This window comes from Sorex araneus, chromosome 6 (genome assembly GCF_027595985.1).
Source record: "Sorex araneus isolate mSorAra2 chromosome 6, mSorAra2.pri, whole genome shotgun sequence".
Classification (NCBI taxonomy): domain Eukaryota; kingdom Metazoa; phylum Chordata; class Mammalia; order Eulipotyphla; family Soricidae; genus Sorex; species Sorex araneus.
Genome location: NC_073307.1, coordinates 58230934 through 58246134, shown reverse-complemented (window position 1 = coordinate 58246134; position 15201 = coordinate 58230934). Strand labels below are relative to the sequence as shown.

The following is a 15201-nucleotide window of genomic DNA, read 5'->3' as shown; positions in this document are numbered from 1 at the left end:
GTGCTATACCAGGTTGTGGACCAGGCATGGTTCTGCCACCTACTGGTGGAGGTGCTCCCAGAGGGGCTTTTCTCATTTGGATCCCTTATCTCCCCAAGCTTCCAGGTGTGTGTGTGGACAGAGGAGGGAGGCAGTGGAGTTGGCATCCAGATTGCTTACTCTTCCTGGCCTGTGTTGGGTTCCCAAAATTAGCAAATAAAAAAATACAGAACATCAGCGCTGGACAGTGGGTAAGGTGCTTGCCTTGCATGTAGCCAGCCCATTTTTATCCCTGGCACCAGAGAGGGTCCCCGGATCCCTCCAGCAGTGATCCCTGAGTACAGCCGGTGTGGATACCACCCCCCTCCACACACACACCAGATTCAGAATATCCAGTTAAATGAGAATTTCAGGTAAACTTTTTAAACTATGTCCTAAATGTGGCAGGATATAGCACTGTAGCACTGTCGTCCCATTCTTTATTGATTTGCTCGAGCGGGCACCAATAACGTCTCCATTGTGAGACTTGTTACTGTTTTTTGTTTTTTTTTTTTGCTTTTTGGGTCACACCCAGCGATGCTCAGGGGTTACTCCTGGTTTTGCACTCAGGAATTACTCCTGGCAGTGCTTGGGGGACTATATGGGATGCCGGGGATCGAACCCGGGTCGGCCGCATGCAAGGCAAACGCCCTACCCTCTGTGCTATCACTCCGGCCCCCTTGTTACTGTTTTTGGCACGTCGAATACGCCACGGGTAGCTTGCCAGGCTCTGCCGTGGGGGCAGGATACTCTCCGTAACTTGCCGGACTTTCCGAGAGGAACGGAGGAATCGAACCCGGGTCGGCCGCGTGCAAGGCAAATGCCCTACCCGCTGTGCTATCACCCCAGTCCAAATGTGGCAGGACATACATAAAAAAAAAATACCCCTTTATCTGAAAGTCGGATTTCACGGAGTGCTGTATTTTTTCTGGCTTTGTGATCTGCCGATTCATCGGGTGGGCGGGTGTTGGGTCCTCCGGCCCCACCGGGAGCTGACATCCTGGGAATCCTTAATTTGACGTCACATATTTGGGACAAGCGGGGCTCTGCCCGAGAGGGCGCGGCGCGCTGGCAGGGCGCAGGCGCAGGAGCAGACCGGTCGGCCACGCCCCCGGCATGAGGCCACGCCCCCGAGGCCAGCGCACACTCCTCGCGAGAGATCCGCGCCGGAGCGGGAGGGTTCGGAGGCGGAAACAAGCCGCCGGAAGTGGCCGTTGCCATGGAGTCCGCGGAGGACTGGCTGGTGGAATCCTTACGCTTGTAAATGCGGTGGGCCTGGGATTTGGGACGCGGCCTGAGCTGGTGTGGCGGGAGGCTGACACGAGGCGGAGCGCTTGGCAAAGCCAGTGCGGGCCGGGCCGGCGCGGTCATGAACCGGCTTCACTAGTGAGAGCACCCGCCACCATCTCCGAGATCGCTCCGCCCGGCCCGGGAAAGTCGGGGTGCTCTGGAGTTTCGTTTAACAGCCCATAAGCGAGCGCCTGAGAAATGGGTTGCCCTGCCCCAGTCACCACGCGCACCCCCATTTATACAAGGAGGAATAGTGGGGCGCCGAGCACCCTGCCGGTCCACTCCGCTGGGGGAGCAGGAGGGTTGAGAGTGAAATTTGATCTCCGAGTCCCCAGCCCAGAACCATGCGGTTCTGAAGCGTGTGGCCCCGTGTGACTTCACGTTCCTGCAGGTACCAGGACTTCCATGCATTCGACCTCGCTGGAGCCACTCGCGTTCTCGAATGGAACGGCGACAAAGGTGATACTCTCCGGTTGGGACTTAGCCCAGAGGGACCCCCTTCCTCTACCCAACTCCAACACTGCCTCGTCTCTACCAAGGGGAGTCTGATAGCATCCAGGTCTCCGATGGTAGTTGCATACCGTTACTGCTAAATATTCCTCCTAGGGTGCAGGTCCTGGCACCAGGAAGAACTTGCGCTTTGCTTTACAGGATTTGGCATTCTCAGCCCAGTCATGGTTCTGGATCTTTCTAGCACTTTCTTGCAGCTGATGCTTCTGCTTTTTTTTTTTTCTAGGAGTCTTTGTGGCTGGCTATGAACAGCAGAAAAAAAACGAGATTCTTCATCTGCTATTACCACTCAGACTTTCTGCCAAAGAAAACCAGGTAACTTGAAATATAAGTGCCGAGTCTGTGTGTCTCCTTTTCACTTATGTGTTAAACATGGGTGCTGCTGTGTTCTGACAGACATCGTCCTGGACAAGAAGAAGAGAGACAAACCTGGGCCTGGCTTTCTAGGGAGAGGCAAATATGCAGTGGGAGAGAAGTGCTTTTTATAAAAGTGCCCTGTGTTTGGGGGCTGGAGCGATACACAGTGGGTAGGGCATTTGCCTTGCACGCAGCCAACCCGAGTTCGAATCTCAGCATCCCATATGGTCCCCTGAGCACCGCTAGGAGTAATTCCTGAGTGCAGTGCCAGGAATAACCCCTGTGTATCGCTGGGTGTGACCCAAAAAGCAAAAACAAACAAAAGAAAAGTGCCCTGTGGTTTATAGAGGCTGGCTCAAAGAACAGATCAAATTTTGCTTTATGAATATCAGATACCTAGAGGTGTTAGAATGGTGTACCCTCACCTACACTGAGTATGGAATGTTTATTTGCTTGTTTGGTTGGTTTTGGGGCCACAATGCCTGTGCTCAGGGCTTACTCCTGGCTCTGTACTCAGGGATCTCTCCTGGGGCTCAGGGAACAATATGGGGTGCCAGGGATTGAACACTGTTCAGCCACATGCAAGGCAAGCACCCTCCCTTCTATACTATCGTTCTGCCCTAAGTGTGGAGTGTTATAAGGTTAAGAGGAAAGGATGACTAAGGACTGAATTCAGACCTCCTGGAATACACTCAAGGTATGGATAGAGGAACCTCAGCCCACAAGTCCACAGGAGGAATTATTGAAGGTCAGTGTTTCATTAAGAGAGAGAGGAGGCCATGTGGGAAGGAGGGAGCAGGGTTGGCAGCTGCTGCCTAATGCTGTTAGGGGTTAAATGACTCAGACCTATTGGATCACGTTGCTTTAGGGGACCTTACCTACCACTCCCCACTAACCCACCACCAGGAACTTGTCTAGTGGAGGCTTGTTCATCCCCTCTCTTTTTTTTTTTTTTTTTTTGCTTTTTGGGTCACACCCAGCAATGCTCAGGGGTCACTCCTGGCTCTACACTCAGAAATCACCCCTGGCCGTGCTCAGGGGACCATATGGGATGCTGGGAATCGAACCCGGGTCGGCCGCATGCAAGGCAAACGCCCTACCCGCTGTGCTATTGCTTCAGCCCCTCTTTTTTTTTTTTATTGTTGTTCTTGTTTTTGAGCCATGCCTGGCAGTGCTCAGGGCTGACTTTTGGCTTTTTGCTCCTGGATCACTCCTGGCAGTGCTGGGGAACCCTGTGGGTTTTCAGGAATTGAACCCAGCTCAGCCACTTGCAAAGCAAGTGTCTTACTCACTAGACTATCTCTCTGACCCCTGTCTTGTTCTCTTTTCTCCCCTGACCGCTCCTTTTCCTGTTTCTGTTTGCTCAAGTGGAGTGGCTGAGAGCAGGGCAGGGATCTGCTTCCATAGACTGGCTTCAGAGTGTCACTTAAGTGCCCTTGGCCTTGGTTCTGTCACTTTAGCACAGGGAGAATGAAAGCAAAGGATGTAAGAGCCCAATGCTGGATTAGAGAAAAGACTAAGCCCGGCCCTGGGTGAGTTGTATTTGGGTTGGTGCCCACCTGGTTTAGGGGGCAGGAGGTAGGAGGGAAGGCGATGGGCTGCTTGGCTGATAATGGTCCTGCTTGCTTTGTTTTTTTTTCCCCTCCTTTTTTTAAAAAAAAAATTTAATTTTAATAAAGTAGTTCACAATAGTGATTACATTCAATATTTGAACACCAATCCCACCACCATTATACCTTCCCACCACCATATTTTGGGAGTTTCCAGCCTGAACCCCAACCACTGCCCCAAAGTGAGCTGAAATAATTTATTTTGTATTGTTTGTTATGAAAAACTGCTGAAAATGATCCAAAAATGTTTTCTTAGAGGAAAGTATGTGAAGATTGATATATTTCATCCAGGGGCCATTAAGCCCTTCTATAAGAGATTAGTAACATGTTGTTAAAGGTTGAATCTTATGTGTTTATATATATATATATTGTATCACTGTTGTCCCGTTGCTCATTGATTTGCTCTAGCAGGCACCAGTAACATCTCCATTCGTCCCTGTAGCATTCAGTGTCAGGGGAATGAGGCCCATTACTTTTACTGTTTTTGGCATAGCGAATACGCCACGGGTAGCTTGCCAGGCTCTGCTGTGTGAGATTCTGCAATGCTCTCTTCAGGGAGTTTTGTTTTATAGTCTATGGATCTTGGCCATTGATGAGATTACTTGGTGTGTGGGGGGCAGCTTGTGGGTGTGACTGCCAAGCTACTGGAAAACTAGAGATTTGGGTGGAAGAGACCCAGTCCCAATCAGAGCGGGCTTAGAGATATCAGCCACGGGTCCCACATACCTGGGCTCTTCTGACCATTCCTTCATGGGTGAGGCTCGTTCGAGCATGTGGAGAGCGGCCTTGGGCGTGGCTGTGGCTGGGTTCTGGAGGTTTTTGGCTGCTGGGGCTCTGCTTGGGGTGGGGAGGAAGACTCAACCCGTCCCCTTCTCCGGGGCCCCGGTGAAGACAACCTGGCATAGGGGCAAGAGATTCTGCCAATGCAGAATGCAATGTAGTACCCATCAAAATTAATGTCATAGACCAAATACTTTTTTGGGGGGTCACACCCAGCTGTTTACTCAAGAATTACTCCTGGCTGTGCCCTGGACGCATATGGGATGCCTGGGATTGAACCCAGGTCAGTCACATGAAAGGCAAGCGCTCTATTCACTGTACTGTCATTCTAGTTCCTAGACCAAATACTTCTAAAATATATATATATGTGTATGTGTGTGTGTATATATATACACACACACATATATATGTATATATATATATATATACACACATATGTATGTATACACACACACACATATATTTCCCTCTAATTGGTTGTCTTTTACTTTAAACCCCATTAATGTGGTGTACTACTCTTGGAATACTAGTAGTATGAGGTATGAGATGTTACGTGACTGCATTTGCAGCTGTGCAGTTCTGGACTTTTCTGCTGCTGGGGGCTGGGTCCTTGGGGTGGGGAGGGAACTCACCCGCCCAACTCCAGGGTGCTTCAAATGAAGCAGCCTGGCATGGGGTCCGGTGACATGGCTCTCGTGAGTCATTTTATGCTCTCTTCCGAGAGATTTATAATGAGTCTCTGGATCATGGCCATTGATGAGATTATCTGGCACCAGCCAGAGGTGGGGCTTGTGGGCGTGACTGCCAAGATGCCAGAAACAGGTGGAGATGGGGGGAGGTCACCCAATCCTGGTTCCGTTGAACCTGGAGTTTTCAGTTACCAGTACTGCATGCCTGGTTTTCTGTGGATTCACTCTTGGGTGAGGGCTCCCGCTTGCTTTGGATGGTGCTGGGAACTTTGTGATTCTGACAGGCCGGCCATGGAGCACTGGAACTTGGTGGAAAGGTTTGAAGAAGGATTTGGGCTGTAAGAAGAGGAGGCAGTGTGAGAGGCAGTCCGGGAAGCCTGTGCAGGGAAGCAGTTACCGCCAAGTTGGGTGTGTGGCCATTGAGGCTGGCCTCCTGTGCTATCCCTAGATGCTGCTTCTGACTGGTCACCCTTTGTCTTGTAGGGCCTCTGTCCAGAACGAGATTTCAGGGTGCTTCATGGAGGCTTCTCAGACAGGCCTATCTTTGATCTGAAGCGCGTGCCAGACACCAGGTATGGTCAGCTCTGGGGGCCACCCGTCCCTTTCAGGCCTTGCCTGCCTCTTCCGCCAGCACCCAGGCATGTGAGCGCGTATGCATACACACAAGACTGGCTTGGTTGCTCTGTGGCCTTTCCTGGTGCTTCCAGCTAGGCTGGGGCTGCTGCAGGGAGTGAAAGTTCCTGAAAGTTGCATGGAAAGCATGGGGTACCTGGGGCCGAGGGGTCCCTTTGCAGAGGCCAAACATCTGAGGGTCATACTGTGTGTCCACACCCAAAACCTCCACCTTCTAGAGGACCAGGGTTCAGCTTATGGCCTCCTGGACCTTATCTGTTCAGCCCATGGCCTTCTGGACCTCAAACAGGGGCTGCCTGGTTTCCTGGTTTCGATTATTCCTTCCAGGGGGGCCTTTCCTAAAATGAGAATTGTAAGAATCTCCCAGGCAGAAACATGCTAGAGGGGGAGAGGAGAGGCCGGGAGTTCCTATCAGTACCCCTTTGCTTGCACTGAGATCTCTCCATCCTGCATAGGTTGCTGGTGACCAGTGGCCTTCCCAGTGGCTCTCTGCAGGTGTGGCAGGTCTCCGAGGACAGTGGTGAGTAAATTTTTTTCTTTGGGGGGTGGGGGGGCGGGTTTGTAAGAAAGCCTGTCAGCACAGTGCAGTCAGTCCTCCAGCTCCTTACCTGAGCTGCTGAGGTTGGTGGTGAGCTGGGTGGGAATTAGAACACAGTGCGCCCTTCAACTCTGGAAAAGGTACTTAGCCAGAGGGAATAGGGGCTCAGGAATTGGGCTTTACACCCCTGTTGGGGACAGAGGTGGGCAGGGACAGAGCTGGTGGCTTTTGGGTGAGTGCACCTTGATGAAGCTGCCTTAACTGCAGCTAGTCACCTCTTGGTTTGGGCACCACACTTGGCAGTGCTCAGGGCTCACTTGTGGCGATGCTCAGGTTGCCCGGGTGATCCCTGGGTTTTCTGCGTGCAAGGCAGGCACTCTCCCCGCCATGCTATCTCTCGGGCCCTGCGGGTGTGTTAGTCCAGGGAGGAAAACAGGGAGCAGGAAGGTGATATGGATCCTCTGGGAGTGAGGCATCTGGGGGACGGACCTTATCAGACAGGCACTGTAAGAGATTTGAAGGTCAGGACAGCATCCAGACTCCAGATTCAACTGCAAAGCTGGGGATGCCACCGGTGCTCACAGGGGCCCCCTCTCCCTACCAGTCCCCGTACTTACTCCTTGAGATGGCGAGTGGGTCAGACATGGGATCTTCACTTATAGGTTGTTCAGACCCGGGATCTTCACATTGATGCCCAGCGGGCCCTGTGGCAACAGGTATCAGTCAGGGGAATGTCTTCAGGGGGTTCCAGACGGTTCTTCCCTGCAATGTGGGCAGAAAGAACGCCTCGGGATCCTGCTCTCTCCCCCTGCTGTGGCGGTGGGGATGCTAAGTGCAGGAATGTGAATCTAAAGGTGTCCGCCCAGGTCACCTGTTTTGCCCCTTGGGTGTGTTAGTCCACTCTGGGGCGACTGGCCTGTGCTTGGGGCTCAACACCGCCCTCTCCTGGACACTCTTTCCAGCGCCTGCACAATGGCAGGATCCAGCCACCCTGACTTGGTGCCCTCCCCCTGATCCTCTGAACGGGGGAGTTCAGGGCTGGTTTCATTTGGAGACGGCCTTCCACGGCCAGGTTCATAGAGATTTCACAGTTGCCCCTGAGTTTGGGGCTGGTTTGCCAAGATTGGCGGAGGGTTCCCTCTGGCTCTGGAGGGAGGCAGAGAAGCTGCCCCTTTGTCCTTTTGTCCTTAGAAGCAGCTGTACCCAGGGAAACTTTGAAGGTTGATTTTCTGCAGCAATTTTGAAATAGACTTTTGGAGACATCCCTTTGCCACCTTCTTCCTTGCACATGATGACAAATGACCTCTGAAGACCCTCCCCAGGCTCAGAGCGGCAGGTCCTGGGAAATCTTTCCTGCTCCCCAGAGTCTGGAAAAGAGGCAGCCTGGAAGACTTTGCAGCCTTGTGGCATCCCCAGAGGCAATGGCACCTGGGCCCAAGACCCCGCTGCTTTCTGCTGAGAACCCCTGCAGCTCTGCGGTGGCAGCAGTGAGGCTCAGAGACTGGACCCAAGGCCCTGCAGCCCAGTACTTCTCCCATGGTGCTTGTCCCTGTGTGAACTTGTTTAGGAACGTCAGCACCCAGCACCGCGGTCCATTACCTAGCCACTTCTTCCGCACAGCAAAGTGTAAAAGAAAAAACACTTTGTCCTTTCAGTGGTTGGCTTAGCAAATGGCTTGTTCCAAACTCTAGTCCACTTGCCCAACATTTGAGGGGAACCCAAATTTGAGGTCAGACTGAACTCGGGCCAGCATCTTTCCCCACTGGAATCAACCAAGTGGCCTTTCTTGTGTAGCTCATGATTGCAGATGAGAGAAGATGAGAGAGTTGGCCATTACCTGCTGGGGTCGCACAAGATGCCGGAGACCGCAGACTGCATGTAGGACGAAATATTCATAAACTCTGTATCTGTTATTTTTTCACGTAGAGTGAAAAATGACATCAGTGTGTGTAATGTCCTTTGTTCCTCCTTTATTTGAGCTCCTTAAAACTATAGGAAACCAGACCTGCCTTGGAAGTGCGAGGTTGGATGCTGAGATCCATTATCCCTCAATTGCAAAAACGTTCATAAGATAGAAAAGATGGGGCTGGAGCGATAGCACAGCGGGTAGGGCATTTGCCTTGCACCCGGCCAACCTAGGTTCGATTCCCAGCATCCCATATGGTCCCCAGAGCACCACCAGGAGTAATTCCTGAGTTCAGAACCAGGAGTAACCCCTGAGCATCCTGGGTGTGACCCAAAAAGGAAAAAAGAAAAGATGGTGTCAGTCCTCCCTGTCCTCTCCTGCACTCAGCTCCCTCACACAGCACGGCCTCATCCTGCTTTTTCAGCCTTCACTAACATCTCTCCCCTTGTTCAGATGTCATCGGAGTTGGCAGCACTGTCCCTGTGCATGAGGAAGAGAAGGGCCTCTGGGCCAGGGTGGCCGTCTTCTCAGTGCCAGCACCCAGAATCCTCCATGGGGCACGGCTCAGTGGCCTTCGGGTTGTGGACTTGGAGTCCCAGAAAACCACATATGCCTCAGGTAGGGCTGGGGTTGCAGCCAGGGGAGCTGGGAGCTGGGATTCATGTACCTTCCCAGAGGACGGGGCTTGTGGCAGCCTTCTGACTCCAGAGCTTGTCCCTCTCCCTGTGTCTTCAGGCGTCAGTGACAGTGCACCGCTGAGCAGCTTGCAGGCCTTGGATGCTGACACCTTTGCCTTCTGCTGCACCTCAGGCCGGCTGGGGCTGGTGGACACCCGCCAGAAGTGGGCACCATCGGAGAACCTCCGGCCCAGCCTAGGGGACTGGAGCTGGTGTGCAGAAGTTAGAGATAAGGGTCAGGACCCGGGACCCAGCCTGGCCAGCCTGGGCTCTGGTGGGCAGGTCTGTCTCCTGGATGCCCGAGACCTCAGCCACCCGGTGAGCTCCGTCCAGTGCTCAGTGCCCACGCCCAGCCCTGATCCAGAGCTGCTGCGAGTGACCTGGGCCCCAGGCCTGGACAACTGTTTGGCCATTTCAGGTACCGCTGGGAAGAATTGTTTCTGTTGTTTTGTCTCCTGATCCCAGGGTCTGAGGACCCTCTGGAGTCCCAAGAAGACCATGTCCAGCTACCTCAGGTGGCTATGGAGCCACTGAGCAGGTGGTCCCTGTTCTCCGATGCAGGCCTGTCCCTGCCCCACACACGCTGTTCTGGCCTACAGGAGCTGAGTTCTGAGGCTAGTTGAGGGACCTGCAGGCAGCCCCAGGCCAAACCAGAAGAGGAGGGGGAATCCTGGGGGTTCTCAGCCTCCGGCTTTCCAAAACATATATGACTGCTCCCCAGCATACTCTGGTCTGGCCTGGCCTGTCAGTGTCTAGTTGGATGAGGACATGTGAAAACCCAGGGAAGAGAAGAGTCTGACAGACTGGTCAGAAAACAAGGACTCTGCTCAGACCTGGGTTAGAGAGAGCTGGAGACCCTGGACTGCATAGTTCTGGGCTTTGATTCCCCAGACTGCATAGTCCCTAGTACCTCTGGGAGCAGTCCTTGAGCACAAAGTTGGGAGTAGCTCCTGGGTGTTGCTAGGTGTGACCCTATCCTCCTCCTCCCCTGCCCCGCACACCCAAAATTAGTAAAAGCAGCAGAGAAGGAGCAGAGAGGTAGCTCCACGGCCTGGAGTGCACGTTTTACATGCATAAGGCCTTGGTTTGGGGTTGGAGTGATAGTATAGTGGGTAAGGCGCTTGTCTTGCACACAGCTGACTTGGGTTCACCCCTGCCTCCCCACCCCGACTCCCCCGCCAGGAGTGAGCCCTGAGCTCCGTTGGGTATGCCCCCGAAACCCCCCAAAGAAAGTTGTGGTTCGATTCCTGGTACCATATGGTCTCCTGTCTCCTGAACCAAGCACTGAGCCCAGAGGAGCTCCAGAGCCCCTGAACTCTGCTAGGTATGCAGTCTAGTCATCAGACCATCCCCGCCCTCCAGAAAAGAAAAAAGCAGATGAGCAGAGCCAGACTCAGTAGAGGATGGTCCTTTGGTGATAGGGAGAAAGCAGGTTGGTGGGTGTGGGCTCGGCGAGGTTGTGGGGTCCAGCAGCGAACCTTTCTAAGGTGCATTTCCCCATCATGCCAGAGACAGGCCCAGGCACTGGCAGGGCCTCAGAGTTGGAGGGATTGAATGTGGACCAAGTGGGAAAGGTTTGAAAATGTGTGGAAGCCTCAGTTTCCTGGGGATAGTGATTGTAGCTGCTTGATGCCACATGAGGACAAGGAGCTGCTCCGTATGGCCCCGACAGCTGTGCGGCCTGTTGGTTCCCTGCAATAGGCCTCTGCCCCTTGCTGGAGGCCTCCCCCGGGGCTGCAGTGATGCCGCTGAAAGTGTGCTGAGAATTCCCACATTCCATGTCAACTCTCTTCTCCTGTCCTTAGGTTTTGATGGGACAGTCCAGATCTATGATATCACATCTTGGCATGAAACGGGGAGCCCGGTAGAACCTCTCTTCGCTCACAGGGGCCACCTCTTTCCAGAAGATCACACTGTGGACACTGCTCCTCTTGTTACCACCCATACGTGGCACCCCCACAAACCGAGAACTTTGTTATCGGCAGCAAGTGATTCCTCTCTGCATGTGTGGGACTGGGTAGACCCCCGGAGCTGCCCCTGACACCCACATCATTCTGCCCAGGCCTCTGGGAAGAGAAGTCACAGTGTGGCAAAGGCACTGACTTAAGATCCACTGAGTGATCTGGCTTCCAGCTGAGGGACCGTGGGCCAGGTAATACTGGGGCTGGACTGAGCTACCAGGATGAGCCCATGTAAACTGCTCCACACAAGGGCAGGAACACAGGGACCCATGAAAATGGGAGAGATTTCTCGTGTGTCCTGACTGGTTTGGATGAGGCTAAATGTCTTTTGGCTGCCGTAGTAAATAATTTCCTAAATTATACCGAAATTGTCAGTCTTCCTTTTCTCAAAGATCCCTGGTTCTACTTTGTTTGTTGTCAGTATGCAGATCTCTGGTACTTAGCCTGTTTGATTGTCAGTATGCAGATCCTACATAGTTCATTTGTTTTTCAGTATGCAGAAGAACTTTGCATGATCTTCCTGTAACTCCTTTGTTGATGACCTCACTGTATTGAGCCCTATGAACTGTAGGATGGTAATAAAAGGAGATTTCAGGGCTCTCTACCTTTGTCACAGAGTCAGAGAGAACCTGGACCCTCCATGACAAAAATTTCTTTCGTGTTCCTTGTCTCAGAGGCTCCGACTGTACGAATATTCACGCAACAAGGTAATGTACCTTCCACAGCTGTAAAGGGAGGGTATTGTTGGGGCTGGACTGAGCTACCAGGGCGAGCCCATGTATACTGTACCGTACTACGGACAGGAACATAGGGACCCATGAAAATGGGCGAGATTTCTCGTGTGTCCTGACTGGTTTGGATGAAGCTGAACATTTTCCCCCTTTCAAGCTGCCTTCAGAAAAATAATTTCAGAATACTGAAAAGAGCAGTTTTTCCTTCTCTCACAGAAGCCTGGCTGGTCTTTGACATGCAGATGGCGTTAGCCAGGCCTGACCTTTGATATTGTAAATTGTAGATTTCAGGTGCAGGCCCAGCTTTGTCTTTGGGATGTAAATCCAGGTGCCCGTAGAAGGTTTCAGTTTCGGTTTTGTATCTTTCCCTTCTGAGTTCTGTATTCTTTTCCCGAGGCTATAGGCCTACCCATACAAGGAAACAATGTTTCCATTTTCTCAATGTTCTCCCTGTAACATTTTTTGATGCCTTTGGTGACGTCACTATATTGCGCCCTTTAGAGGTACCATGATCAATAAAAGGAGGTCCACGAGGCTCTCTGCCTTTGCTAAGAGCCAGAGCGAGCCTTAGTCCTCCAATCAATGCATTTCTTCCGCGTTCCTATCTCAGCGCCTCTGATTGCACTAACGTTCATGCAACAGGGTATGGTGGGGCTGGAGCAATAGCACAGCAGGTAGGGCGTTTGCCAGGGATTCCCAGCATTCTAAGCATTCCATATGGTCCCCTGAGCATCACCAGGGGTAATTCTTGAGTGCAGAGCCAGGAATAATCCCTGTGCATCACCGCATCAGCGGGTGTGACCCAAAAAGCAAAAAAAAAAAAAAAAAGGAAGGTGTGACAACAACCTCTCAGGGTTACTGGAAAAACTAGAAATGGGAGCTTTAGGATAGCATCTGGCCAGTGAAATAGTACAGAAACAAGGCACTTGAATATAAATTCCACTACATTCATTATGTGAGTAATAGTATCATTATTATTGTTATTGTTTTTGGGTGACACCCAGCAATGTAAGCAATGTAAGCCCCTAAGGGGCTTACTCCTGACTTTGCACTTAGGAATTACTCCTGGCAGTGCTTGGGGGGATTCATATGGAATACTGGGAATCAAACCCAGGTCAGCTGCATGCAAGGCAGATGCCCTAACTGCTGTACTATTGTTCTAGCCCCAACAGTATCATTATTTACAGGGGCTGTTGGAGCCCGACCAGAGTCATGAGGAAGTTCCTAAGACGCTGCCTTGCAAGTAAGGCTGTGTCATGGCTGCAAACAGCTTGGAACTCTGACTGAACTGGGCTGGGGTCAGCATGTCACGATGCAGCTCCTCCTTGACATTGACTAATTATGCTATACTATGTTTAGATAAAACTAGAGGGGACATCCTGTCTAGGCAGGAATGTAGATGATTAAAGTATGGGGTCGGGAAGTTAATCATTGGCAGAGCATGTCTGTGCCTTGTTAAGATCAATAGCCTTTTGTCCACATGGATTCAGTGATGTATGCCCTTGTGTACTGTATTACAATAAAAGGAGTTTGCAGAGCTTGATCAGTGCCATTTGTCTGAGAGAGCTTTTGGCCCTCCGTGCTTTATCATTCCACATGCCTTGCTTGTTTGTCTCTGTGCCTCTGACTGATCACTCAATCGAGAAACAAGGAGCCACATGCAGTGATGCTCAGGGGGCCATAGGACCTAGGGATTGGACTAAGGCCTTGCACTTGCCAAGCATGTGTTCTATCATGCCATTTTCCCAGAACTCACTGTTTGTTTGTTTTGTTTGTTTGTTTGTTTGGTTGGTTGGTTTTGCTTTTTTAGGTCACACCCAGTGATGCACAGGGATTACTCCTGGCTCTGTACTTACTCAGGGATTTCTCCTGGCGGTGCTTGGGGGACTATATGGGATGCCAGGGATTGAACCCAGGCTGACCGTCTGCAAGGCAAATGCCCTCCCCACTGTACTATCTTTCCTGCTTCCACAGAACTCACTCTGGGATTTCCAGCCAAATGGCTTCCAAAAGATACTCTGCCATCTGGTTCAAATGTCCTGAAGTCATGATTATGAGTTTAAGATGAATTAATGTGAGGAGCCTCAGGTACCGCACGCTGAGGTGACAAAGGCAAATGCACACACTTTGTATTAAGGCAGTAGAGGATTTTGGTTCAGATCAAAGTCAGAACGTTATGACTTTGATAACACAGGACCTATCTGGTTCACAGGAAGCATTTCCACTGACATCTAAAGCAAGTTCAATGGCTGTTCCAAAGATTCTGTGTAGGAATACTAATACAGACAGAATTTAAGTATCTACATGTCACATTGCTCTAAGAATTGTAAAATACTTATGAAATATTTGCATTCTCCAGCTCAGGTTTTTCCCATTACTTCACTAAGGGGAAATTACATGTTTTGTTTTGTTTTGTTTTGTTTGGGGCCACCCCCAGCGATGCTCAGAGGTTACTATTGGCTCTGCATTTAGCAATCACTCCTGGTGGTGCTCAGGGGATCATATGGGGTGCTGGGGATTGAACCTGGTTTGGCTGCCTGCAAGGCAAGCATCCTCCCTGCTGTACTCTTGCTCCATCCCCATATTCTTTTTTTTTGTTGTTGTTAATGACTCAGCACTAGGTTCCCCTAGTGCTCACCTACTGCCCCCGTCTTCTGTTGTTTTTTTTTTTTTCTTTCTGCAAAGTCCACCAGGGCCACAGCCTGCTGTCCACTCGGGATATTTTTGTTCAATTCAGATTGAAATGTTCCAGACAAGGACAGTTAGACACAACTCCAGCGTCTGCTCTTTCCATCTACTTCTCCCATCTCAGCCCATGAAAATAGTGGGATGAGGGCTTCTTGGAATCCTGACACTTGATGGTGGAAAAGCCCAGAGTGCTGGAGGCAGGGCCTGGATCATGCCCTTGAAGGGAAGGTCCAGCTCCACTACTTGGAGTTTTTGTTCTAGGGACTCTGAGTTTGCCGGGCCTTAGCCACAGCTATTGTTCAGCTCAGAACCTTGCAGTTGTGTTCTGAGTCTCCACCTCTTCCCTACAGGTTGGTGTCACTAAGTAGAATCTGAACATTCTAAGGACCACAGTGAGTGTACAGCAGGTAGAGCATATGCCTTGCATGTGGCGGGCATGGGTTCGATTCTATATGGTCCCTTAAGACCAGTGGGGAGTAATTCCTGAGTGCAGAGCCAAGAGTAAGTTCTGAGCATGGCTGGGTGTGGCCCCCAAACAAAAATCAACAAAACATTTTTTTTTTTTATAAATTTATTTGTAATTAGTGAATCACCGTGAGGGTACAGTTACAGATTTATACACTTTTGTGCTTATGCTTCCCTCATACAAAGTTCGGGACCCCATCCCTTCACCAGTGCCCATTCTCCACCACCAGTAAACCCAGCATCCCTCCCACCCTCCCCAATCCCATCTCCCCCCCCACCCCATCCTGCCACTGTGGCAGGGCATCCCCTTCTGTTCTCTCTCTCTAATTAGCTGTTGAGGTTTGCAAT

General features: G+C 51.3%; 1 protein-coding gene across 2 annotated transcripts; it reads left to right on the top strand.

Moving 5' to 3' along the window:
- The first annotated feature begins 1008 nt into the window (after window positions 1-1008).
- On the top strand, window positions 1009-13207 carry WDR73 (WD repeat domain 73). 2 transcript variants are annotated; one of them, XM_004617505.2, is made up of 8 exons: window positions 1009-1278; window positions 1700-1767; window positions 2045-2133; window positions 5738-5826; window positions 6343-6407; window positions 8785-8949; window positions 9067-9426; window positions 10814-13207. In XM_004617505.2, the coding sequence occupies exons 1-8, from the start codon at window positions 1238-1240 to the stop codon at window positions 11047-11049; spliced, it is 1113 nt and encodes a 370-aa protein (XP_004617562.1). In that variant the 5' UTR covers window positions 1009-1237; the 3' UTR covers window positions 11050-13207. The 2 variants fall into 2 exon arrangements, with proteins under 2 accessions (XP_004617562.1, XP_054999310.1); XM_055143335.1 differs by having other exon boundaries at window positions 1227-1287.
- The last annotated feature ends 1994 nt before the right edge of the window (window positions 13208-15201 follow it).